Source organism: Struthio camelus, chromosome 3 (genome assembly GCF_040807025.1).
Source record: "Struthio camelus isolate bStrCam1 chromosome 3, bStrCam1.hap1, whole genome shotgun sequence".
Lineage (NCBI taxonomy): Eukaryota > Metazoa > Chordata > Aves > Struthioniformes > Struthionidae > Struthio > Struthio camelus.
In genome coordinates this window covers 106,363,093-106,388,961 of record NC_090944.1, presented here as the reverse complement: position 1 = coordinate 106,388,961, position 25,869 = coordinate 106,363,093, and the positions used below count along the sequence as shown (strand labels likewise).

The window sequence follows — 25,869 nt, the reverse complement described above, 5'->3', positions numbered from 1 at the left end:
TCTTCTTTTTTTTTTTTTTAAAGCAGCAGATACACACCTTTCCAGGGAACAAACACACATGGAAACCAGGCACTCCAGACTGACATCCTACCCCAGTTCATCCCCTCATCGAGGCACAGGCAAACATGGCGTTTTGGTTTCTTAGTGCATCTGTCCATCACTCTATCAGATGAAAATTCATTCTGCCAGGCTGGTGTCCAGACCAACCAGCAGGGCTCCCCCCTCCCCCCAAAACATAGAAAAATAACATTTTACCAGAGTTATGTGGCTCTACAAGCACCGTCACCCTCATCTCCCCTAATAAATCCACACCAAGACCAGGGTTTTTTTTTTTAAAAAAAAAAAAAAAAAAAAAGGAACTCTACCTCCCTGATGAGAGTCTGACCAAAACAGAGATAAACAGCAACCACATCTCAGATTACAACAGCAAAGAGCTCAATAGCTGCAGAAACAAAAAAATAAAAAAACACCTAACACAACAGCCTTGAAAGCCAAAGTTTTGGACTTGGGGGTTCAGGGGAGAGAAGCTTTTAATTATTTTGTTTCCTAGCAGCAAAAGTCAGTTCCTAAAGGACTGTGCAGCTTCTTTCTTCCAGCACGTTCCATGCTTGCTTTGGCAGAGACAAAGACGTCATCTTCATTTAAGCAAAAGCCAAAGGTTAAAGAAAGAGAAAGCTAGCAAATAATAGACCCTCAGCCCTTCACAGTAAGAGGAAAAAAGCCCCCACTCACCATCATTGGGGCAGCTAAGCCCCAGCCCCAGTTCTGCTCAGAAAAGCCAGGTGGCCCTTACCTCCTCCTGCAAGGTGTCACAGGAGAGGCCATGGCAGGTAGGTCCAAAGGGGCATCTGGAAGAGGCCCCTCTTGCAGACAGGACACCAGCTCCTCACGTTGCAGCTCCAACCCATTCATAGCTTTAAAAAAGAGAAAAATCTTCTCCCTACAACTTAGGCAAGGCACCTCTCTGCTGAGTCGAAGCAGTCAGAGTTCAAGTGTTGTGAGGCTCAGCCCCCACCGAGAGGAAAGGTGGGGCTTGGCCTCTGCTAATGAGACCCAGCTGCTGGAGAAGGGGGCAGGCAGGCAGGCCTGCGTTTGCACCCTGCCCCTGCATGTCCTGCACAGCCTTGGGAAACAGCTCTCTGCCTCAGCTCTTGCACCTGTAAAATGGGCCAGTTTGAATCAAACAGCTCAGGCAAGAGAAACCAGGAGCCCTTTTAATAAATATAAAACAAGTCTTCCCCCATGGCACTGAGGCTGCTGCTGGCCTGCCCTGAGCCTGTGCAGTCAATTAGCCCCTAATTGCTTCTGGTCATTGTCTGGGCCATCCCCTCTCAGCCAGACCCAACAGCTGGGAGGCCCCGAGAAGCCATTTAGTGCATGAACGTATGTATGGCTGTTGCCAGCAAGGCTCTTGATCCAAGAAGCTAGGCATGCACTGCTCAGGTGCTCATGGTTAAAACATCACCCCTGGATGGGCTGAAGATAAAAGTGCAGATTTGTGGTTTAAGGATGAATTTGGTCAGCAAGCTATTTCTGTTTGCAGAGATAGGGAGATCCATGTGCAAACACAACACCTGTGTATGTTGCATCTAGGATGAAAACAAGCTTGTGCCCTTGAGCTCCAAGGAAGTCCTCAGCCTCGCCCCTGCTTCACCCACTCTGAAAGCACACACCATTGGACCTCAGCCTCTCTTGGCCTCTTGCTTGCCCTGCTGTCCTCTATCCAACTTCTCCACCCATATCCCTGAAGGCTTCAGCCCTGATGTTGGCTTTCTCAGCTTCTTTTCAGCTGGCCTTATTTAACTCCTTCCTTTTAAGCAGACCTCTCCTCCCACTCCTCCTTTCAGTCACTCCCTTGCTGTCAGGACACTGCATAAGTAAGCAAGCGTATGGCCAGCATCTTAAACCCTGCACTTCCTTCCTTGGCCTCCTATTGTACTAGTACCGTGTGGATAATGAGCTCTTTGCTAGCAGGACTACCTTCTCTCTCTCTCTCTCCTTTTTAAGTGAGCTCACATGTTCCCTTTGCTGCTCTTTGCTTTATTCACAGTCTTTTTGAAAGATGACCCTTGGATATGCTAACATGGTGGCTCCATAGTTAGTTCCCTACCCCTGCAAGGGGAGACATGCCTGTGTTCAGTTTGTTGCTTGCTCCCTCAGAATGACCTGTGAATCTTCTCGCCAGACCCGCAGTGACCACGTCCTCTAAAGAGCTACATGCTCGTGATCAAAGAGAAAGACTCAGAGCCTAGCAAAAAAACGTACACGGACCCCCAACTCACCTTTCAGATTTTCCAGCAAAACGCACAGAAAACTAAACTACAAAGAAATTTACTGAGACACAGTGGGGGCAATATATCTTTAATTTTTTTTTTGCTTTTTTTAGTGTTACAGTATATTCTTATAAAAAGATATGGATAAAAAGGACACTACAGGATTTGTACATTTAATTCACTTATAGTCTTAAACTGACTAAGAAATGAGGATGCGCCAAGGCATTACAGCAGCACGTCTCAAAGTGACCTGCGAGTTTCAAGCTGAGCAGGCTTGCAGGAAGGAGAACAGCTAGAGATAGAGGTGGTTTGGAAGGGAGAAGAGCGAGCGCAGAGTGGCTCAGATACCTGACATCTCCTCATAATTCTCAAAACTGCAAAGGTTTTTAAGGAGCCTTTTAAAGGTAAGTGTGAAGGAGGGTTGAATGACTTGTTATGGAAGCTTTTCCAGATCAGTTAGGTGAGAGCTCCTACTGGTGGAGGGCTCCTACTGGCCCTTCACCATGCCCTTCAGGAGCCCTGTGGAACATCTTATAAAACAGCCAAAACTCTCTAAAGGGGAGTTGTGATCCAGATGCTGCTATGAATTATGCTAATATAAAGCCAGGGCAACCTGCACTGGCTATATAGCATTTGTTCCACATTAACACCAGTAACAGAAAAGACTGGTTTTAAAAGATCTTTTGAGTGTCCACGCTCTCTCCTAAAAAGGGATGCCACATCCCTTCTCTAGACTAATGGCATCCTTCTCAGCAAAATCCGGCCAGCTTTGGGGGATTCTGGTCAACAAAACTGTTACTCAGAGTAGCAGATAGCTTTAAATATATATATATGTATATATACACACACACACACACATACATACGTGTGTGTGTGTATATATATATAAATAAAATTCTACATTTTCAGCTGATCAAATTGTGTTAACAGTGTTGACCTCTTCAGCCCACCTTCCTCTGATAACAGAAAATAAGGTGGCCAATGAGCGCTAACTACTTGGATAATAGATGACCAGAAATCTCCTATGTTCAGGGCAGAAGCTGAGGAGCAATGGCCAAACACCTGGGGACTGCTAGAGACTCTATGAGTAGAAAGCCAATCAGTAGGAAGATTTTGTTGATCCTGTTGATGTTAATGAATGGAAAGTGAATGTAAATTTAGTGTCCTTTTGGCATCAGTCATTGGTTAAAGCTAACATGCAGCAGTACTGAGCAAACCCTAAAGAACCTAAACTTTCAGTAAGAAAAATAGTCCAGCGCTTTTGGGTGCAAAGAGAAACTTGAGGAGGGGGAAGGAAGGAAAGAGGGGAAAGGGAAGAAATCCTAGTTTCTTGGTCTTGGAAACAGGAAGGAATAATAGCTCTGAGAAGAGAGAACTGTCGCTGTTTGTCGCACCAACATTTAAACTCTGGTGAGAAACTACAGGGCATGAATCACTTTTGTACATCTATCCAAGCTCCTTTGGCATCATGGCAAGAATGTGGGTTGAAGGGTGAAGCCTGAGTGAACAACTGTGCAGTTTAACACTTCTCAATCTTCCCACCATGATTCATGATGAGAAATAAAAAAAAAAATTTTTAAAGTGCTATAAAATAACTGATCTGCATAAGTTCCCCATATGCTTTAAAACACTTGCTTTCCCAGGTCCAATATCACTAGGGGCAGAGTGACAAGAAAGCCAAAGGAAAGGTTTTCCTCCTCTTTTCCCACACCAACACTGCTCACACGCAGCCCCTCACCTAGCTCAGCTTGCTGCAGAATAACCAAGGCAGATGTCTAGCTGGTGTAATGCCCTGACACGGTCTCAATAGTCTTTGCTGTAATGCAGTGTATACATAGAAACATAGCAAACTAAAATAAGGCAAAATAAATAGAGGTGTCAGATTTACAGGTTCCTCTTAGAGATTCCTAAAACCTTTTTTAAAAAAACCATTTAACCCCCAAACAAAAAAGAAAACAAGAACAACCAACCCAGAAACAAAACTGCATACATCATGTACATCGTCAACTGTACAACTGATCTCCATTCCCCTCACAGAAACTCCTGACACAAGCTTCTCCCATGCAAACCAGCTCAAAGGATGAGCTTTCCTAAAAAAAGGAGGAAAAATTCAGCCAGTGGGGCTGGCCATTACAGAAACACCTGCCCCACAGCCTTCCGAGAGGGCCCCTCACAATTTCTTTCCCTTCCTCAGACACTGTGACCACATTACAGAAATGCTTCTGAAGGACACCCAAACTGTCTCCCCTGTTGGGAAGTCTCTCATCCCTAAACACTAGTCCCGTTTCTGCCCTTGAAGTGAACTGGTGCCCAGACTAAGGATGTGCTGCTACAGGGCAGAGAATGACCTTGCTGCTCTGAAGTCACTTCACCTTGTAGCATTTCCACAGAGTTGTGACTGACTGAGAAGAGTGACCCAGATCAAAGGGAGTGAGATGGGGAGGGAGTGAAATAAGTTATTTAGTCTTTTCTCGGGTCAATCTAATGCAACTTTCTTATGAACAACGCAGAGATACAGAGAGGTGAGCGAGGGAGGACTAGACCTCTGGGGACGAGGTTTGGAGAGCAAAAAAATCTCTCCCCCTCTTGGAGTGAGGAACTCTTGTCATAAAACTAGCGTCGCCTGCATTTCTGTAGGAAGAGTAAAGCAGAGTAAGCCCTGGATTATACAGCTCTCTCACGTTTCCTCCACCTGAACTTATTTACAAAGAGAGAGTAATTTTATTTAATAATGCTGATGCTTGACACAACCGTAAGGACAACAGACCTTTGTTTTTCTCTGGCTCTCAGAGCCTGATGGGGAGGATCACTCAGTGTTATGCCTCATGACAGCCTGCTGTACCTGCTGGTGCTCTGCTAGCACTAGAGCATGCTGAATATGATTTTCCCATCTCCTTCAGGAGTTAGCAACTCTACCACAACTGCACGGGAAGAATAGAGCGCAGCTGCACTCACAGCATCCAACCGACTAGATGCAAGGATAAATGCAGCTTCAGCAACAATCTGTACCAGGCTCCAGAGCAGAGCCAACTTTTTCCTTATCTTCTGTGTGGCCAGTCTCATCTCATACAGTAGACATATTAATGGGCCTCTCTGCTTGTCACCACTTATAAGAAATCACTGCTTGCCTCAGTGTGCAACCAAGCTTTTCCAAAATCGTCTCAGTGAACATTTACCATGGAGTCAACAGTCAGGGCAGACTGTTCAGCATGCAGAAAGAAGCCTTCAGCCACCAGCACAGACTCGAAACTAGTCTGGGCCTCCACAGTGCTAAGGAAGTTGAGCTGCAATGAATCGGGGCATGACTCCAGGCTTTCTGTCAGTCCCACTAATGTACCTCATAGATGATTTATAGAAGTTGTACAATCTCTTATTCTTCGTGTATGAGTCAGGGAGGCAGCAAAACTAAAGCAGCTTTCTTTGACTCTCTCAGCATGGCTGCAGTACCATGTGCTACCATACAGGATCTCTAAATCAGGGTTGAACTGTGTACGCAAATGGAAAGATGTCTTATCACATCATATCCTTTCTCTGCTTTTGCTACATTTGTGGCCTGGCAAAGTGACTTCAGTTTCAAAAATCACAGCACGAACCTGGTTTGACAAATACCAGGTGGGGAGAGTGCTGTATTTATATTCAAGGGTTTTGCCCTGAGCTGTTTCTTCTCTGACAACACTGCCATGCTGACAGTCTGCCTTACCAAATAAGTACCTGGGGAGCAAGCAGCTGTAAGCTGGACAGAGCCATGAGTCACATCTTCTTGCACCAGGGCTGACCTTGGCACTACACCTGAATTTCTGAGCGAGTCCTAAAATCAAGGAGAACACAGAGGGAATACACTAAAATGTTCTAATCCTTAAAAGCATCATCTTTGGAATTCAGAGATTATCAAAATCTAAACTCAACTGTATACCAATTTGGCACATATCACCACCTCGTAAACGGCTTATATGGCATAGGTTATATGGCATGCTTTAAAACAAGACAAACGAAAAGGGCTGGGATATAGCATATCTACTTCAGGGAGCAGCAAGGAGCTCGTTAATATAATTTACAAGAGACATTTCTAAAAATCCATTTTGTAATTTAAAATAAAAATGCTTTAAAAAGTGAGAGTTTTTTCTTAAATTTTCAAAAACCTTTATGAAATAGTCTTTCTTCTAAAAGGTGCTTGTGTCCGCTGCAATGGGCATTGCTGTTAATTGCTAATCCCAGAAGGGGAGCGGGATAATAAGGGAGGAGAATGCACCCAGCTCTTGTAAGATACCAGCTCTTTACGATGAGTATTATACAGAGGCGCGGCAGTCTGGAATGTCGTAAATAGGGAAATTCTGGGGTTTGAGACTCAAAATTCAGTAAACAATGAAACATTAGAGTTTAACAATTATGACTTCTTTTTCTTTTTCCCATAGTTTACATAATTATTTTACTCTCCAAGTGTTCAGAAAACCATCACAGTTTGCTTCCCCAGTACTGGTAGTGTGTAATACTGATCAGGCAGTGTGCATGGAAGAGGAAGTTCCGTTCTGCAGACTCTGTGCAGGACCTTAGGTTGAATGACATTCAAAGAAAAATCAAACCAAATGATTAAAGTGACAAATGGAGCTTTTTTCACTTTCCTAGGATTCCCTGATATTTTGTGCTGTTGACTATTGATGCACAGTTTGCACCTCTAGTGAGAGAGGCGGGCCTCTCTCTCAAATGTTCTCTCTTCTTGCTTAGGAGAAAAAATTCATCACCATTTCTTTCTTTTCCTCTTTTTCCTCTCCAGGGAGGATAATCAAAAAGGAAGACAAGATTTAAAAAAAAACAATGACTACCTACACAATCCCCACCCTTTCGCAGAGCCATGAAGGTACACAGAATTCAGGAGTAAGAGGCATCTTCTTGGGGTTCTTTGCTTTTTAGCTGTGCTTCACATGTGTAGTTTAAATAGAGATTTCTTTTTTTCCTATAAGTTAACTCATTTCCAAAGCCTACTTGGCTTATACAATTCTGTGTCCTGAAAAATTCTCAGTTTTGTATATGGGTCCCTCCACTTATTCATCCTGAGTGATCCCTTCAGAATGGGTAAGGCTGTGGACTCCAAGGCTCTCCTTTGACACCATTCATATCTCACTAAGTCGTGTGATTCCCCTAGATAGGAGTGGGGTGTGTGCAGTGAAGCCCATTAGATAGAAACTCCAGTTCATCCCAACAGCAATTGCAGCTAGAATCAAGTGAAGGAGAAATCTCATTTCTTGCAGCCAGTGACCCCATTTGGTTTTTGCTACTTGTGACCTGTGGAACTCCTAGTTTCCATTGGGCTGTATTAAGAAATGCTGCACAAACAGGCAAGAAATGTTCTGCTGTTTCCCCCCCACCCTCCAGCAATGACAACAGGCTCCACAGGTATCTAGTTCTAATCCCATACAGACAGTGGCTTACTTTTCTGAACTGCAAGGCAGAGCTCCTTTCCTAGGAGATACCTTTCTTAGCTTTGAGGCTCAACCATCAACAAATTCCAGAAAATGGCTTCTATAAAAGCAGAATCCAAAAGACTTTCGCAGAGTATTTTATGTTGACTCTGATTCTTGAATTCCAATTTGTTCCTGAGCCTGATTTCTTCTTCTGCTTGCTACTTTGGACAGTGTAGGCCACACAAAACTATTATACAGCACAGAAGATCAAAAGCCTTTTTCAGGTTCTAACTGATGGCTTGTTGTAAAATCCAATCCTGGAAGGGAACCAGAAACATCAAGAACCACTTATTGACAAGCCCTCCAAGGCCAATCTAGATCTTGTAGAAGCAACAGGTGGGTTTACAGAGCTGCTCTGAAATTAATGTCTTCCTTATTATCAGCAAATTGGAAAACACAGCTAATTTTTACTTTGGCACACAGAAAATTATCTTTGTCCAGCTATGAGACAGTCTGAAAGGCCCAAGTACTTTCTGTCATCACCACAAGGCCTTCGATGACACAATAAACTCCCAGAAGCAAGTCGGTCAGTTCTGAACGGCCAATTCACAAACCCTGCCGGCTCCACAGAGGCACTTTTGTAATGGTTCAAATTAGGAGCTCAGAGGAGGGATGAGAAGAAAGCTGATCATAGAACGGTAACGTCTCTAGCCACAGGCCAAAGAAATCCTTTGGAGCAGCTGTCAGCCAGGCGCCATTGCACACATTTGTCTTCCTTGTTTTGCACTTTTTCATCACCTTCTTTTGGTTGATTATTTTTCTTCCTCTTCTATTTAATAATTTATCTTTGTCACCACCCGCTCCCGGCTTGTCTCTAAGCCCTGGTTCCCCGAACGCTTGCGGTTACGCTTAAGCTTGGATAAGTCTTTGTCAAAGACTTCACCGGACCTTAATGCTGACACCAGGTCATCAAATTCCCCACTCTCCTCGGAGATGCTTCCTGCTTTTGCCTTCTTTTGTCGCCTCTCTTTTTCCCTCTGCTCTTTTAGCTGTGGAGAAAGACACAGAGCTTTAGTATTGGCTAACTGAGACACCAGATTGCTAGAGAGACTATCAAAGAGCAGATAAGGTAAGTCAGTATGGTTTAGGGAAAAAAAGAGATCAGGAGCTTACCTACAAGGCCATCACCTGTGCCAAGGGCATGTGACAGCCATGATGGCTTCTCCTTCTTCTGCACAGGCAAGCAGAGAGCAGGAGAAATGAGGAATGAGTAGTATCTTGCATTTGCCTCAAAAGGCACTACTACCCTGGAGAGCAAGGAGGAAGCATGGGATCTGTCTATGCTGCAGCTATTTTGCAAAAATTTTACAGTAGTGTAGTGCCAGCAAAGTAGCTGTGCCAAGGTGATGCTCTACAAATGATACTGGCAGAGGCGATTACCCAGCTCCTCAGGCCAGGCTTGCACCTTGCAGCGACCTTTGTGCACCAGCAGCTACTGTGCTAACAGTACCTACCCTCACGAGTTTAAAGTTAGCTTGAATGCATCTACACAAACCACAGTTACTACTACAGACACAAACAGCTTTGCACTTAGGCCAGGAGAAGCTACATTCAGACAGGCAGAAAGGTCACAATCCACCAAAAGGAGAAAAAGAAGAGGGAAAAAAATTCTGACAGCTGTAATGTAGGCTGCAAGCTGAACACACTGGAGAATGAAAAGAACATGGGAAATCAAAATATCAGCAGAAACTCTGTCCATCAGACAGCTCCTGTTTGGACGGAGGCAGCATCTGGCAGCGATGGGAACAGGAAAGAATATTGCCTTGAATTCAGAAAAAGAAACTGGTTATAATAATGAAACAGTCCAAACATACTGTTAGTGTCACGTGGACAGCAAGTACTCAGCCTGGACAGGGAACAAAATCACGGATTTTACATATCATTGAATAGGTCTGTCTGTCAGTGTGATGCCCTCGGTCTCACTAGAGTAGCACCAGGGAGCTCACTTATCTCCCGCAATGGTCAGCTCCACGATTAGTGGAGACACCAACGCACAGATAAGACTTTTGAAAGACAGGTTGCTCATTCTGTGCATTAGCCTTGAGCTGCAGGAAGACTCTTTTCATAAACAAACTACAACCCCTCTCTTGATGCCATCAGGCTTGCCAAATCACCTCAGTGCTTTAACAATGCACTCCTGTACTTTCTAGGCTGGCTGATACGAAACTTGAGCCTAAGTACCAGCATTTTATCCCTTTAGGCAACAGTTCCAAGAAGCCTGCGGACATCCTAGAGTTTTACCTTTCTCCTCTTCTGAACAGAGCAGAACAGGGTACTTTCGGAATAGCAAGCATTTAACGTAGCAGTTCTCTTAAGCATGGCCTAGGGCTGTGGCGGCTGCTGGGGTTAAAGTGCTGGCAGAGGAAAGATGCAGAGGAATGTCGAGCTGTTCTCAGGCTTCAGGAAAGTCTGAGGTTAGAGGGGGAGGTTGGTTCACACGAATCCCTGGGGATACACACATCAGTCTCCCAGCCGCAAAATCTATGATGCACACAAGCTCTCTCGCCATGCAAAGGACAAAAACAGCCTCAGTAATCAAGGCATTAAGGCCAAACAGAGAGAAATATTGCTAGCGTAGGTTGCAGCAGCCACCAGGACAGTCAGTGTGTCACCATATGCTGTCAGACAACAGGCACAGAGCAGATGATGATAGAGTCTGAGTGGAAGCTGACCAGCTGGGAGGACCAAGGAAAATCTGGCTCCAAGAGCTTTTGTACAGAGCCTGCAGCCTGAAAGGAGGACAGTTGTGCCCTGGGCAGGGGTAGCATCATCTTGCAAAGTGCCAGGGCAGAAAAGGCAGGGCCAGAGTTGGGTGCCTAGCCCCAAAGGAAGTAATTTGGGAGCCAAACAGCATGTCCTTGAGGCCTGACAAGACAGCTGACAGGAAAACATCATCGTTTGTGACCAGCAGGATCAAGGGAGGTTGCAGAGAGAAGGGCATGAAACAGACAGGATAGGACATGAGCACTGGAATCAGCTCTTGCAATCTTTCTCTCTTGAGACACACAAAAGTGATGAAATGAAACCCCTTCCTGTGCGTGGGTTCTCACCATGGCCTCCATGCGTGCCCTGCGCTCCTCCTCTTCCTTTTTCTTCCTCATATTCTCCAGATCTTGCTTGGCCTCTGCAAATGACTGTAAGAAAGTGTCGAAGATACCAAAAAATTCATCTGGCTGCATCTTGCCCTCGTTCTCTCCAAAATGCTTCAATGCCTTGGCATACTGTCAAAGGGGCAGAAAACATAACAGCAGCAATTAGGCAGGCAGTCTAGTAAGGCAGCAAGGAAAGCCTATGAGTAACCACACATGTAATTCAAACCCCTGTGAAGATTCATGTGGTGAGCAGAAACTCCTCCATGGCAACCTACGCACCCCTCCCTGGCAACCTAAGCACCTCTCCCTTAAGGCAGGTGCCTCTCTCCCTAAAAAATTTGCTCTCCTGGCTATCCTTTGGGCAACACAGTGCTGGAAAACACTAGTAACCACTGATGCCAAAAAAAACACTTGTCCAGTGCCTGAGGATGCTGGAGTGATTTCAGAGGATGACTGTCTGACCATACCTCAGCTGCAATCGTGGGGCAGGAAAGACAGTATATCCAGTGAGCTAGCTGGGGAACAACTATTAAATAGGTAATTTTCGCTCATCATTTCCCCTTCCACCCTCCTCTTTCCTTTTCTCCTCAAATCCACTGCTAGAAGGACTGGAGTTACAGGGCTTTTACAGCCTGTCCTCTCAGGAGCCTTTTGCCATGTCATCTATCTCTCTGGACTCCTCTGAGTCAGGGCGTTGCCTGGGAGAGAGGAGACTATGGACAGACATGGCATGAGAGAAGGGCAAGGAAAGCAGCCAGGGCTCCCGGGCAGACTTAAAAGGAAGTGCATACATCACAAGTGGCTTTTATTTTAAAAGGCAAATGTTGAGGCTGCAGGATGCATGTGGAAGCAGCCAACTGGCAAGACTTCAGTCACAGGGCAGTCCTGATCTGGATATGGCGAAATCACAGCAAACCCTGGCTCTTGGACATCAGTCCTGAAGTACTCGTACTCTCTCCTTTGCTCTCATATGCTCACAAGCACCCCTTTGTACTCACTGAAATCCACTCAGATACATTCACATATAGTCTTTCAGTAGCATATATGCACATGTCCATAACTCCTATATAACTCTATACATCCAAAAACTTGTCCAACCACCTTCACTCACACACCTCTATCAATAGGCACCACTCCTGAGGGCATTGGTGCCCTGATGCACAACTCCCCTACCACTCTGCCAGCACTTTAATGCACCATCACTGACAAACAGAACATCCCTAAAAACATCCACATTCACTAAACCAAACCCAAGCTATGGATTGCCTTCACATTGTGTGTACTCAACTCATACTAACACAGCTTCCTTTTCCTCAGGTGGATGCTCTTACAGAATGGAAATGACACTGAGAACAGCTCAGGCTCAGCTCCCAAGGAGAAAATGAGTTTGGAAGTCAGTCTTATAAACCCCTTTGGCCCTGGTCCAGGTAAAGCATAAACAATGTCTCCCAGCAAATTGCAGGGGGAAGAAATCTCCAAGGAAAGCAGCTTCCTTCTGGCACAGCCTGAGAGATTCAGCATCTCCCCTCCTCGGCTTTCCTTGCCAGGCCCACAAAGCAGTTTGAAGCAAGAACTCTTTTTTTCTGAGAAGGCTGCGTTCTCAGCCAGAAACAAACAAAGAAACCCAAAGTATCTGAAATGAAAAAAAAAAGTTTTGGAAGAAGTGCAAGTTGCTTTGAGCTACCAAAGATGGCAGGAGCTGAAGGAAGCACTACAGCAGCGACAAGTCATGGAGGGAGTTCAGAGTATGAAAACAGCAATAGAAGATTTTGCTGTGTTACCTCAATTTCTCTGAAACCTCTGAAGACACACACACACAAACATGCACACATATTCACTTTCCCTCATTCTCTCTCTCTCTCTCTACATCTATGCATATACGTAAGCATACAGTCTGCTTAAAAATTAGGAAACCGCAGCAGTCTCACAGTAATCCATATTGATTGGTACTAGCCCTTCAACAGTGAGAATGTGGGCTGTTAGTACCACAGAGGGTGATAACGTATCTCCATGTGCTATTTTTTCTTGGCTTGCCTGGCCCCCTTGGCCAGGGGAAGGAGAGTGACAGAGAAAGAAGACTTCTTTAGTGCATAGGCTTTGCCATCCCTGACCGCACAGAGCTCCTGAAGCTCATTACTGCTCACAAAGGATGCACTACCTGGAATGTCTTCCCACTTAACCTGTCCCTGCGTTTTGCAGGGAATTGAAAATAAGGCTCAAGTTAAGAGCCATGATGAGGCACCAGCTAGAAGGAAGGCTTGTCTAACTCCTGTGAAACCTGATATTCAGCAGCAGCCCAAGGAGATAGTTGCATTGATCATCTTGTGATGAACAGCTTCTGTCCCTGGGGTTCCTCAAGCCCACACCAGGCTGTGCACAACAAAAGTGAGTGAGATGGTGCACAAAGGAACTCAGCTGGTTTGAGCCCATGAACGCCCATAGGTGATTCTTAGTCTTTGGTGGGGGAGCTGAGATGGAAGTGGAAGTGCCTCTTGGATCCTATATACGTGGAAGTTCAGGAGTCCCCAGAAAACTTTCTCCATTGGCAGGTGGTGTTGCCTGTACATATGCTGCACATCACCAATCACCTAGCTACCAGTAACAGCTATTCTTGTCACTCAGGCAGAAGCACTTTTGTCATTGCGTCCCCACTTCCACTAAGAGGAGTAACAGCATTACTGTGCTGGAAAGGCCCAGCACCCCAGGAGCCTTCCAGAGGCACTCGTGAATATTATGTGTTGTGGACTCTGCGCGGCAGCAAGGAAGATCCATCTTGAGAACAGCTGACTTTGGTGCCCTGTACATGACTTAGCAGATCACAATTATTCACTGCAAAGCACTGCAAGACAAAAAGCAAAAAGCTAAAAGTGAGCTAAAAATACCAAAATAACTACAAAATAAAAATCTTCAGTTCACTGAAGAAACCATTTTAATTCTTTCTCTACCCTCTTCAGAAAAAGCTGACCAAGCAAAGAAAGGCAGGCCAGGAGATTCAACTTCAGCTGCCAATCTCTGCCCATGAGGTGGCTTGGGAACTCATGCTCCCTGAGCCTCACTTTCTCCATTTGTTAAAGAACAGAAAATGTTACCCCACTTATCTGATAGAGAAAATGGCAAGAATTCAGTTGTTCACCTCTGTAGGGCACTACAGCAATTCAATGCACTATCGTAAAGAGAGCCATGCTGTCTTTCCACTATTTAAACTTCAACAGACCCCTTTGTTTTCATTACTTCTCTTTCCTTTCTGTTTTTATTACTACTTCTCTTCTCTTTCTATTACTTCTTCTCTTTTTTATATGTGCTTTTTCAAAGTACTGGTGCTGGGACAAAGGATGGTGTGCTGCTGGCAGCAGTTTCCTTGGAGCTAACCACGCTGCCCACCTCACTCAGCACACAGCAGGCAAGAGCAGCATGGCACACACCTAGCAGATCTGAACCCCGACACTCTCCTCTTGTCTGGCCAATGGGTTTTGTGTGACCCCGTACAAATCACTTAACTGCTCCCAGTGCCAATTCCCTGTCCAGCAGTACCCACACAGTTGTGAAATCTAGAGCTAAGCCTTTAGGCAAGCACAAAGTTTTCAAGAATTTTGTGACATGCTGTAGCACCATGGAACAAGGGCTGAAGCTTGCCTATTTCTTAAGTCATTTGGGGACAGATGACATGGGCAAAGCGAAATGGAAAACTGCATTTCAGCTGGTTTTCCACTGTAATACAAGATAGTATCTCTTTTTTTTCATTAAAAAACTCATTTCCACACCATAAGGGCCCCGAAGCCCCATGATATATCAGGTCCATGAACTCAGTGCCAGCTCTCCTTCCTCTGCCAAACTTTCCACTGAATTCATCCTCTTGCCAAAGCAAATCGTTTAGACAGTTGTTTATTTTGAAAAGCCATTTCAGCAAGGAGAGGGAAAGCAGGACAGCAGCACACGCTCTCTGCTGCGCTTGCCAATGAAATGTTAAACAGTGGCAGAAGAGCTCTGGAGACGGCAGGGAGAGGGCTGTATGAGAGGAGGAAAAACAGCCATGATAAAAATTCCCAGCTGTCTGTGCTGCCTGCTATTGAGGGAGGAGCCAAAGAAAAAATTAATTACAACATGTGGCCATGCAATATGAACAGTCTTCCCCAGATAAGTAATCCTGAGATTGCTGTTACAAAGACTTCAATTTTGTACGCTAAGGCAGTTCAAATAAATGTCTGTTCTCTTCACGGGACACATTCAAATCAGTTAATGGAAAGGTACCTACTGTTTTCAGGCAGGGCTGGGTCCAGTTCTCCTTGCAACCAACTGCTCTTAAGGGATTCTCCCATGAGTTTGACAGTGACTCCGGCAGCCCAAAACTGAGTTACAGGTACTATAAATATTTCTGATATGTTGGATACCAACGGGCCCTGAAGCATCTGCACTTCTAAGTCAGTCTATAATAGGTATGTAATTTATATACTGAACAGCGGCTTGCGGTGGCAGGCTGCAGAGTCTGGCCATGCCACTGGAATGAACCCCATCTTGACTTCCTGATCTGTTCCTTCTACTTTAGTCCCAGTGGCTGACAGAACATGCCAGTCCCCAAAAATGAATGCTTGACATGCACAGCCTCTACCCAGGCACTTGGGACTATAGTATTTCTGCATGCTTCATAGCATTCTACCATCAATGACTATTTTCTTAAAACAGATTTTGGCTTTCACTGCCTTGCTCTCCCTCAAAACATGGTTACTGTATGTGCTAAGCTTATTGAGTGCATGCGCAGATTTTAATCTCCATTCTCCAAGATAAATAAAAATTCCCTGTGCAAAAGGAGCTGTCATAGGAAAGACTGGGGATGAATAATACCTTTCCTACCCTCCTCATTAGTCTTGCCCAAACTGTCCACCTCTGTTGGGCTACCGCATGTGTCTCTATACAGAGGCTTAAGTTTGACTTTCAAATCTAATCCATCTTTGGTGTCACAGAGCTATGATGTGATCACCAATAATTATGGCAACGTCAATACCTGACTAAGCAGACCTTGTTCTTTCAGGAGGATCCAAAATGTTTAACAAATGGGTTTGTTATAAACCACACACACACAAAGCAGAGCAATTATACAGCAGTATAGTGATGTAAGTTCATACTTGTCAACATTTAAGTATATTGTAAACTTCGTATGGGGCAAATATCACCTTATTCAAGTAGGAAAATGACATTCACATCATGAGAGGACGCTTTACCTTGGTGTGAGCCTTTTCATTGTTTCCGCACAGGAACCCAGGGGAAGATTTTTCAAAAGCAAAATTTAGCCGCATTCTGTTTATTGATGTGAAAAAGTCTAGTTTTCATCTGTTCAAATATGTAAAAACTGGTAAAGGAATCCAGAGCAGAATTTCACTGTTTTCCCCACCCTCAACTTCTTCCAGTTAATAGAAACTATTGTCCTTTGATCTACTCTATGAATTCCTTTATAAAATTGTATTGAAAGAAAGAAATTCAGCGAAAGAACATGAACCAGCTGTGCTACAGACCATATTTAAAGAGTTAGTCTAAGTTTTCAATCAGTTCTTAACCAAGCATCTGTTTATTGCATGAAGATAAGTACAGTTGCAAGGTCTTCTCTGCAAACATGGATGCTTGCATCCAACAATCTGGCCTTTTAAATTTAAAACATCATTTCCTCCCCATGGCCACCAACAATAAACGGTCCTGTTTCAGCAGAAAAGCCAAAAAAAAAAAAAATCAAATCCCTTCCATTCCTGCTAGATGTGGCAAGCTGAAACCTGGGTTAAGGTGTACTGATTGCAAAATCTGAGCTTTATACCTGCTCCACCAGCCTAGAGTGGCTCTCTATTAGGTTTTGTGTAAAATTAAAGATGCCAATTTTAAATAACACCACCACCAACAGACTCACGGGAATTGCCTCTGCCCCCAGTTTGGCCCAGTGGGTCTCAGGACATTGACTGGTACCATGCACAGTAGGTTTGGGATTTCTCCATGGCTGTTTGCCCAAGAAGGAGGAGTTTGTTGCCTTCTAAGACTGAAGTGGATATTTGCATTCTATAAGCATAAATGACGGGAGAAAAGTTTTTACTGGTGGGTTAGCAGTGGTCACTACTGTGCTGATTAACAGGGATTGAGTGGTCTACCTGACAATAAATGCTGTAGAGGATTGTAAAACATATCCGCTACAGAAAGGGTCAGTACTGCACTTCGGTAATGGATTGTTTCCATAACTTAAACACTGAAATGACTTTTTGCCAGCACTAAAGATACTTTAAAAAAAAAAAAAAACCTTCCCATGTTTGAAAAGATAATTTGTATTGTTTTAAATCCCAGCTGTGGAAACATGGTTCTGACTAACTCATGGCAATCAATTAGCCACATCTATATTTAGAAAGATATTCAACTCCAGCTGTTAAAACGAGGGCTTCATTATTATTAATAAATCTGTGAACCAGACCAATTCTTCCTGGGCTCACTAGGATATTTTTAAAAGCCCTCCCTCTCCCACTACCTTTTTTTAGGTTTGCTTTGAGAAATCAAAAAAGAACGTGATTTAACTGGCCTTTAACTGGCCAGTTGTACTAGGTTTCCATGGTAAAAAAAAACAAAACAAAACAAAACTTGTGATTCAACAAACACAGAGAGCACATTGAGAATGGAAGATGTTATGGGCTTTGGGAAGCACATCTGGTTTGTTGAAAATTTCCTTTTTTTTTTTTTTTTTTTTTTTTTTTTAAGAAAAAGAGTAAAAAAAGGAAGAAGAGAAGGGAAAAATAATGTAAGGCAAACAGGAGAAATAGCTCAGCATTGGTAAGGACAGACAGTTCCCTTTTAGGAGTCCAAAAGCAGTTCATTGCCAGTGGAAGAACCAAAGCCATAGGCTGAGCAGAAGCTGGAAAGACATGTGTTCAAACATAGTAGGGTTGTGTGAGGAGAAGGTAGAGAAACGTTTCCTAAGCATGTTATAGTCATTAAAATAAAACATTTCTTTTTGTGAAGTGCTTTATGTTGGCTAACATCTAAAAAAGCGTGCAACAACTTCCAGACATATTGGTTTGTCTGTAGGGAGATCCTCTGGTTATTCTTAAAGTAAAAGATCTACATTTTTCCTGCCTTTGCCTGGTCAAGGGAAGTTGCATTTATGTGCTGGACATGTATCATTTTCTCATTTTAACCCATGACTGAGCTTGTAAATAAATCACATTGAGATTTAGTCCTAGTGTGCCCAAGGAAAATCCACCACTATCTGTAACATCAAACCAAAAGAGGGGAGTCTAAGCCAAGGACACAGTGAATCCTCTTCCAGAAACACAAACCTAACTATGATTAAGTTGAAAAATCTACTCAATCATAAAACAGAAGCCCCCAAACCACACAAAACAGAGCTTTTCTCAGTAAATCCAGATAGCCTTAGAAGTGGAGGCACAGAATGTAAAATACTGTTCTTGTGATTATAAAGCCAATATGGTGCACACTTATGGTGGAAGTTGTTTGAATATTCTCAAGCAACACGTCAACAATGAAAAAAACAGACACATTATTCTCCACATTCTCCCTTGGAACATGAATGAGTGTTGCACTGCCCTGCTTTATCTTCAAAGTGCAATAAAAATTACTCCTCCACTGGCATTTGCCAAGGTAGCTGAGACCCAGTGGCTCCTGGTGTTTGTGGTAGCAAGTCAATGTTACCAACGTTATCTCCACAGCAGGGAGATGCTATCAAACCACAGAACGATGTTACCCCAGAGTCACTGAATGAATGACGAGTCTTGTTATCCAGATCCTCAGCCTGTATTTTGCCTGTCCTTCAAAATCTACGGCCTACCAACCCAAGGGCAGAGGTTTCATTAATAAAGTAATAGGTCCCTTAACACTGCTTATGTCTCCCTGCAAGGAGTGACACCAGCAGTGGAAACAATCCAATCCAAAAGAAATAACACATTTGCTTCATAAAGCCAACTACTTTTAACATGCCAGCCAAAAAGGACAGATTTGCCATTACATGCCGTTTACTTTAGAAGTTATTCTCCTGTAAACATTTTTATATGCTTATGATCTTTTCATATAAATTCTTCCTCATCCAACTGAGAGACAAAGGGATTAATGCCAGCTTCCAATTATCAGCAAAGAACATGCACCTCCTCAGCTGTCTGCACCTCCCTTACCAGACTTGTACAAAAAATGCAAAATAATCACAACAGCACCTGAAGAGTAACACACACATGGTGCTTGCTGTGTTGAGAAGGACCTCAGAACATCTGACGGACCTTGCATGCTTGGGATCTCCATCCTTGTAATGAAATACAAACAGCAACAGACAAGAGTAACAGAAAAAGATCAGGTATTCAGGGTCCCGGAACTATCCAAAGATTCATTTTTAAAGGGAACAATGAAGCACAAATGGCTCTAGTTGAATAAAAATGGTGGGATTAAGTCAGCAGAAGAAAGTAAAAGGTATCAGGTCACTACTGCTAAGAAACATAGGAAGTCTTTCTGAGAGCTTGTTTAAAAGACAGTTTCTGCAATACAGCAGCACAGTGTGATACCCTCACCCAAGAAATCACCATCACAGTTCTATCCCACACACTGATAATATTAAGAAAAATTAGCAAGAAGTGGGCAAGAGTACTGAGCCTTCTTTTAACCCTAAGACATGGTCTAAACTGCTAAGTTCACAGATAGGCCAGATAAGGAAAAATCAGAAACTTCAGCTTAAAACACTTTCAATGTCTACTGCAGTTTTTACTACGGTTCCAACATCTGAAATTGCTGCTTCCGTTTTGATTCATGTTTTTGATTTGGTCAATGAAACCCCAGACACTTCAGAAGGTACCCATACCTTGTCTCTAGCCTCGTTCAGAAGGTCTTCTAATTCCGAGAAGCTGAAACTTGCCACAGTGATGAAATCGCTCATGACAGGAACAAATCTGTCTCCTGATTCCCGTATGCGTCTCTTCTGATAATCGAGTTCCTGAAAGAGAAGGAAGAAATATAGACTGGCAAGTACCAAGGATTCCTCATTGAGAGAAAAAGGGAATGGAGAAGCCCATCTCTTTCATTCTGTACACAGCCTGCTCTGCTCCTACTCCTCACGCATTCATCCAGAATTATAGTTCAGAAAAAACCTGTTTTTCACTAAGCCAAAGACTCTGCCTTTGCAGCATGAGATGGCGGCCTAAGATGGGATGGAGGAAGGTGTTAGTTACAGTTCCCTAAGGCCTAGAATAACAATCACTTCCAAGAAAGCCATCAATATATTTAATTTCTAAAGCAACTTTAGAATCCAAGGATCACGTATCTGAAATGCAGCCATTCTCTTTCTGTGCAGAATGGCAAAGAATAGACAACTCAGACTGTGTAGCAACTGAATTTGGAATTTTTAATAGTGAGTTCCCCTCCATGTTCTCTTCCCGTTGTGGCTCAAAGGGCTGCATTCTTAGGGAAATGTATACATATGTCCATAATCTACCTAGGTTCTAGCTCTGCATCTCCCCAATGCATTTAGATCCTTTGCAAGAAGATTCAGGAAAGCTGAGAAAAAACATTTTTGCATGGTCCCCTCTTGGAGAAAATGATGGACTACATGACTAGACAAGATTCATTTTGGCCCTATTTTTTAAAAAACAAGGCTTCTGTGATCTCACTCTCCATCTATCTTTCCACCTCCCCTTCATCTGGCCACTTTTTAGGTCCCTTACCAATTTCAATATGATAGAAACAGAAGTCTCAGAGATAACTAAATTCTCACAGGTTCTCTGAAAAGCACTAAGTTGAGCAATGAAGAAACGTCAAAATTTTTCTCCCACTGAAGAACTGGCAGAAAGAAGTCAGATATTACACAGTATTTGCCAGCATCCTGCTAGTCAGTAAGTGTTTCCTTTCGCGTTCTGAAAGTCATGGAATTAGAAACTGGGGCCATTGTGACAGGAGGATTTACGATACACACTCACAGAAGACATAAAACCATAAGAAACTAAGCTCAATTTTTCTGCTACTTAAAGAAAAACTGATTGTAAGACTCTTTCTTTCTGGCTCAAGTCTTTTACTCCAAAGCCAGAATTACCTATGCTGTCCATTCTGTTACTCTCTTCACCATGCTCGTGGCATTGAAAAAACTACTGAGCTTCTCAAAATGATTAAGTTGTAGTAAGACAGGTTCTCTTCCATGTCTGCGCTTGGCTTATGTGCTGTTGACAGTCTCATGGGGACAACAAAATTGTAATCTGGGACTCACCTTTATTCTCAGCTGAGTAATCAGTGGGAACGCCCTGATTTCTCTGTAGGAAGACCAGCATGAAACAGCAGCAGCAGGTCAAATTACAATCTGACCCTGTGTTCCCTTTGGCAAAAATATTTGTGTGTGTTTTTGTTCTTCTGCATCTCTGCTGGCTGCAATTCCAGTTACAAGCATGTTTGGTGCTCTTTGTTACTGGTCATCAAAATACCAGTTCACAGAGTCAAACGGGCAGGTTTATAATCATCTGCACTGAGAAACTCATTGGGCTGTGCTCCACACTGCTGCTGAATGTAAAAAATGACTCTGGCTATCAGCAGTCCAAAAATCAGACTTGATGTATGTTCTGGTCTGATGTACATCGGAAAGAGGATGTAATCATTACAAGGAAAGAGTACAAGGCAGAAAAGTGGCAGGAAAAGCAAAAAGCAGGTGGCTGGGAAAAGGTACAAATTTAAAAAGTGCTGCTTCCCATGCTTTATGTTACATCCTCCTTTTCCCTGGTTTTCCTAATACATCATCAGCTACTGTCCTGGGAGCACTACTCAATTGCACAGCTTTGCAGTGAATTGTCTCCATGTTACAACCCCTCTGAATTGGGCCTTACAAGTACAGGAAATGTCACTTCACATGCTGCTGAGAATTATGGGTATTTTTCAGCCACTGTTTTCCTGTTCTCGTTTTTAAGCTAATTTTAGCCAAAAGTTGCTCTACTCCTCTATCCTCACCCCCCCCCCCGCCCCCAGCCAGAAGAGTATAATAGTTCTATCATCCGGCTGGCACTGTTGAAAGCTACACCATTTGGGACTGTTACAGGAGAGCAATGTTCTTCAAAGCAAAATTAGGAATAGGGGATCTGCTTTTCCATTTCAAATTCAGTCCTTCCCTAAAGAATAAATCTTCTAAATTAAAAAAATCCCATACAAGTAACTGGTATGACTGTTAATCAGTCCAATAAAGAAGCCAGAGAAGAAAACACTCATCTATACCTCCTAGAACTGGTCTATCTTGGTCATAAGAGCGTAACAGCAGAAGCTAACACTGTCCTTGGTGGGTTGGTCTACTGCTTCGCTACAGAGATAAAAGGATTTGACCGTGGCAGTGGTTTCTCAAATGGCAGTCATGGTGCCCTTGTTCTGTGAGAGAAGGGCTCCACTGTCAGAGTTTATTTTCTGATTCGGAAAAGACCAAGAACTACTTAGCTATCCTGGGAGCATCTTACACAAAGACAATATCTGCATGCACGTTCTGACAAAGGGATGTGTCTTGTTTTTAAAAAGAAGTTGCAAGTCCAGGAAAGCAAAGGGTTAGCCATACCTTTAAAAGCATCTGACTGCAAAACTATTTTTAGCTTTCTATTCTTAAGAGGCCTTGAAGAAACTTCTCAGTCACTGGAGCCAAGGCTGTGGTGAGAACACACTGGACTGGAATCAAGAATCACACCTTCCCCTCCTCCCCCTTCCACCTGACAATGATCTTCTATTGTTGCTCTAGTGCTGCTTTTTACATGCCAGAAAACCACAAAGAGAAGCAGCAGACTGGGAGGCATTGGCAGCCGCAGCTGATAAATACCATGGCAGAGAGAAGAGTGGGGAGGGAAGATGCTGACTGAATGGGAAGGAGAGCTTGCCCATGGATGCCATGTACGGGAAAGAGAAGGAAAATTGGCTGGAAAGGCTAAAGGACAAACAACCCAATCACAGAAAACAAAACAGAAGTAGGTACTCACTTTTCAGCAGGGGGAACTGTCTGCCCTAGCTGAAACTGGGCCTCTCCAAGTCATAAGCTCCATGTAAGCCTTCCCTTTACAGGTGCTTTTAATTCCCAAATACCACTCTCCATGTACACAGCAGTACCTCTTCCTATTGCTGCTCTCTCCCTTACCCCAACAATCCACAAATAAGGCTTGGAAGGTCTTTTTTCACTCATGAGGATCACTGGCTAAAGAGATGGTAAACTGCTGGAGACAGCCAGATGACCTGGGGGCCAGAGATAGGACACAGAGCCCTTCCTCTATCTTCACAGCCAAACCAAACTCAGGCCAGGTGAAAGGAAAATGAAATTATCACTCTCTAATTTATTTATGAAGGACAGGAGGGTCCTATTCTAGTTCCTTGCAAGACAGGCAATTATTTCACAGAAACCACCCACCATGATTCCCAATTAGTCCTTTTGCCAGCAGTCCTAGTGCAGATACCACAAAATGAAGAGCAAAGGCACCAGAAAACATCTGCTAGGATTCAGGATGCTTCTCTAGGTTTATGACAAGGCACTATGGCAGGATCATATGGGAGGAAGTTACGCATTAAAGCTGCTGCTGTTATTGGTTGTCATTGCTTGGTATTGCTCACATTGAGATATTCCGGGTCACCAGGCTGGATCTCTCCACAAGCATTGAAGTGACACGATTTGAAAAAAAAAACACAAGTGAAACAAAGCTTCCTCCCTGAAGACAGAGAGACACTGGAAAAATAAAACTCTATCTGAAAAGGCAAGGAACAACTAAACACAGCAACGATCCTTTTGAGTTCCAAAGGTCTCTCTCGATTTTCTTCAGCATCTCAGTGCTGAAGAATGAATATACATTGCCTCAGTACATCCAATAGATGAGACATGACACAACCAAACTGAACATATGATTTTGTTCCTGTACATGCAGGAACACGTCTTAAGGACAAAGAATGTTTAACTGTGCAAGATGATGGCAGATGTAAAGAGATGGAGATGACAGAGTAATGTTAGCCTTCAATCTTTACTATCTCTAGTGCTGTGCAAACACTATTTTGCTGTTCCTCACATCAGCCCTTGTGTTGGAGGAGGTATTTATAGTTACCACTTCACAGAGAGGAGGTAAACAGGTTGATTTTTTCAAAGTCACACATGTAGGTCAATGGCATAACCAAGTTCCTGTTTCTTGCCACTGAACACACTGTTTCACATTGTGCCTCAGAAAGCCCAGAATCTTTTCCCAGAAACTAAACTAACAGCATATCTACTGAATTATATAGCAATTACACTAAAGCTAATAAAAGAAGTTTAGAAAACGGAATCCTTCCTATGGGTTTTCTAACCAGCCAAAAGCGTTGCTGGGATAGAAGCCCATGCAAAATTCAAAAAATACCCATCCTTAAATGAAAAGGGCAATTGTCTCTGAGATTTCTCACTGAGGAATTTGAAGTTGCTCATGTTCAATGTCTTTTTTTTTTTTTTTTTTTAAATAAAATGACCCTAAGTGAGGGAGAACTATCTGCATTTATGTAACTCAGGTTAACTCATGTACTGTTTGATTGTCTCTGCCATATACCTGAAGGAAGCTTTAAATCTAAAGTTCTATTCTCTCCTCTGCCCTTCCCTAATAAACAGACCATTTGCTCTATATCCCTGCCCACTGAGTTTTGCCCATTTTGTAGTTGTCCATTGTGCAGTTGGTGGTAATTACTAAAGGAGGCTTCCAGGTAGGGGAATATGGCTGATATACAAAGTTATGTCTCCGGGGAACATTTACACCAATACCTCCGTTTTAACTCCTATGAGTTAAATACACAATACACAAAATTGCATCAATGCACCATTTGTACTGTTGAGATGGAAGGCTCTGCACTAACTAAGTACAGATTGAGCACAGGTCACCCAAGCCCAGCTTAAAGCATTTTCATTATTAGCAGGAACAAAGGCCATTGCAGCTTTGTTTGACAGCTCAGCTCCCTCACCTTTAGATAGTCTATCTTTTCTTTTGTCTTCCCAAGAAGCTCTTGGGATAGGTAAGGGTTGTGTATAATAGTGTATTACCTGTTTACAAGTACTCTAAGAGCCATGTGAAACACCTGTTCAGCTGCTAGCCATCCCTCAGAAAGAAAGAAAATGAATTTTATTTCTTTTTGCAGTGCATGCCATTTGTCAGACTGTCCTTTAACTCTCCAGGCTGAGATCAAATAAGCCTTTTTTTAAGCTGAAGTCTGCTAAGATCATCAGCAGGAATGCCTCATGAGAAGCTTTTATTTGTTTTTTCTTGGCTAATATATTGTAGAACAGAATGGAAAGGAGAAAGGACAGCCCACTCTCTCTTATCACAGAATATATAATGTCCCTGATTCTGAGTGAGATATTTTCGTATGGAGCTTTGGAACACTTCAGATACTTACAGCTTCAACGGCTTTCAATCCGGTCTTTATATTGTTAACTTCCTTCTCCAGCTCTACCAGGCTGTATGGGAGACAGATATGTAGGAGTTAAAACAAAAGGGGCAGTGTTACACAGGAATACAGGAACCATGTAGCAGAACAGACCACTGGCCCATCAAGTCTGGTATCCGGCCTCTGGCATCAGCCATACCAGATGATGAGAAATGAGGGGAAGAGGGTCTGTGCTGCTTTTTGTATGAGATGTAAGATCAAGCGGACCGTGTCTGCCTGTGGTCACAGAAAAGATTGGGACTTTACTGGGAAGAAGCAGGGGGTTACCTTCAGAAAATCTGCCCAAGAGTACTAAGATATCAAGCCTGTGAACTGAGCCTGACCCTCCAGCAAGGAGTGTATGCCACATGGCCAGCTTACAACAATTGGCTGACTCATAAGCAGGGAGCCTAGCTTCAGCACACACATTGTGATAGTCTCAGATTAGCTCTACATGAGATTCTGGAACCATTGGTTAACTACTGAATCCCATTAGCAATACATTTACATGTGATTTTGTCTTCCTCACAGTCCAACCACTGCTAATTTTTTCCATCTGCATTTCTATCGTATGGCAGTCCTTGCAAGCTAACGTCATAACTAAGCTTTTAACCCTACTGTGCATGTTAAATGCTTCCCTAGATCCAACTGTTGTAA

General features: G+C 43.3%; 1 protein-coding gene across 13 annotated transcripts in view; it reads right to left on the bottom strand.

Annotated features, from left to right (window-relative positions):
* Positions 1-6,289: 6,289 nt before the first annotated feature.
* Positions 6,290-25,869, bottom strand: part of DAAM2 (dishevelled associated activator of morphogenesis 2) — a 233,666-nt gene continuing 214,086 nt past the window's right edge. For all 13 annotated transcript variants that reach the window (XM_009685220.2, XM_009685218.2, XM_009685225.2 and 10 more), the window contains 4 exons: positions 25,183-25,243; positions 19,646-19,777; positions 10,783-10,953; positions 6,290-8,721 (listed from right to left, as the gene is read on the bottom strand). In XM_009685220.2, the coding sequence (XP_009683515.1) occupies positions 8,506-8,721; positions 10,783-10,953; positions 19,646-19,777; positions 25,183-25,243 (580 nt within the window). In that variant the 3' untranslated portion in view covers positions 6,290-8,505. The remainder of the gene's footprint in view (positions 8,722-10,782; positions 10,954-19,645; positions 19,778-25,182; positions 25,244-25,869) is intronic.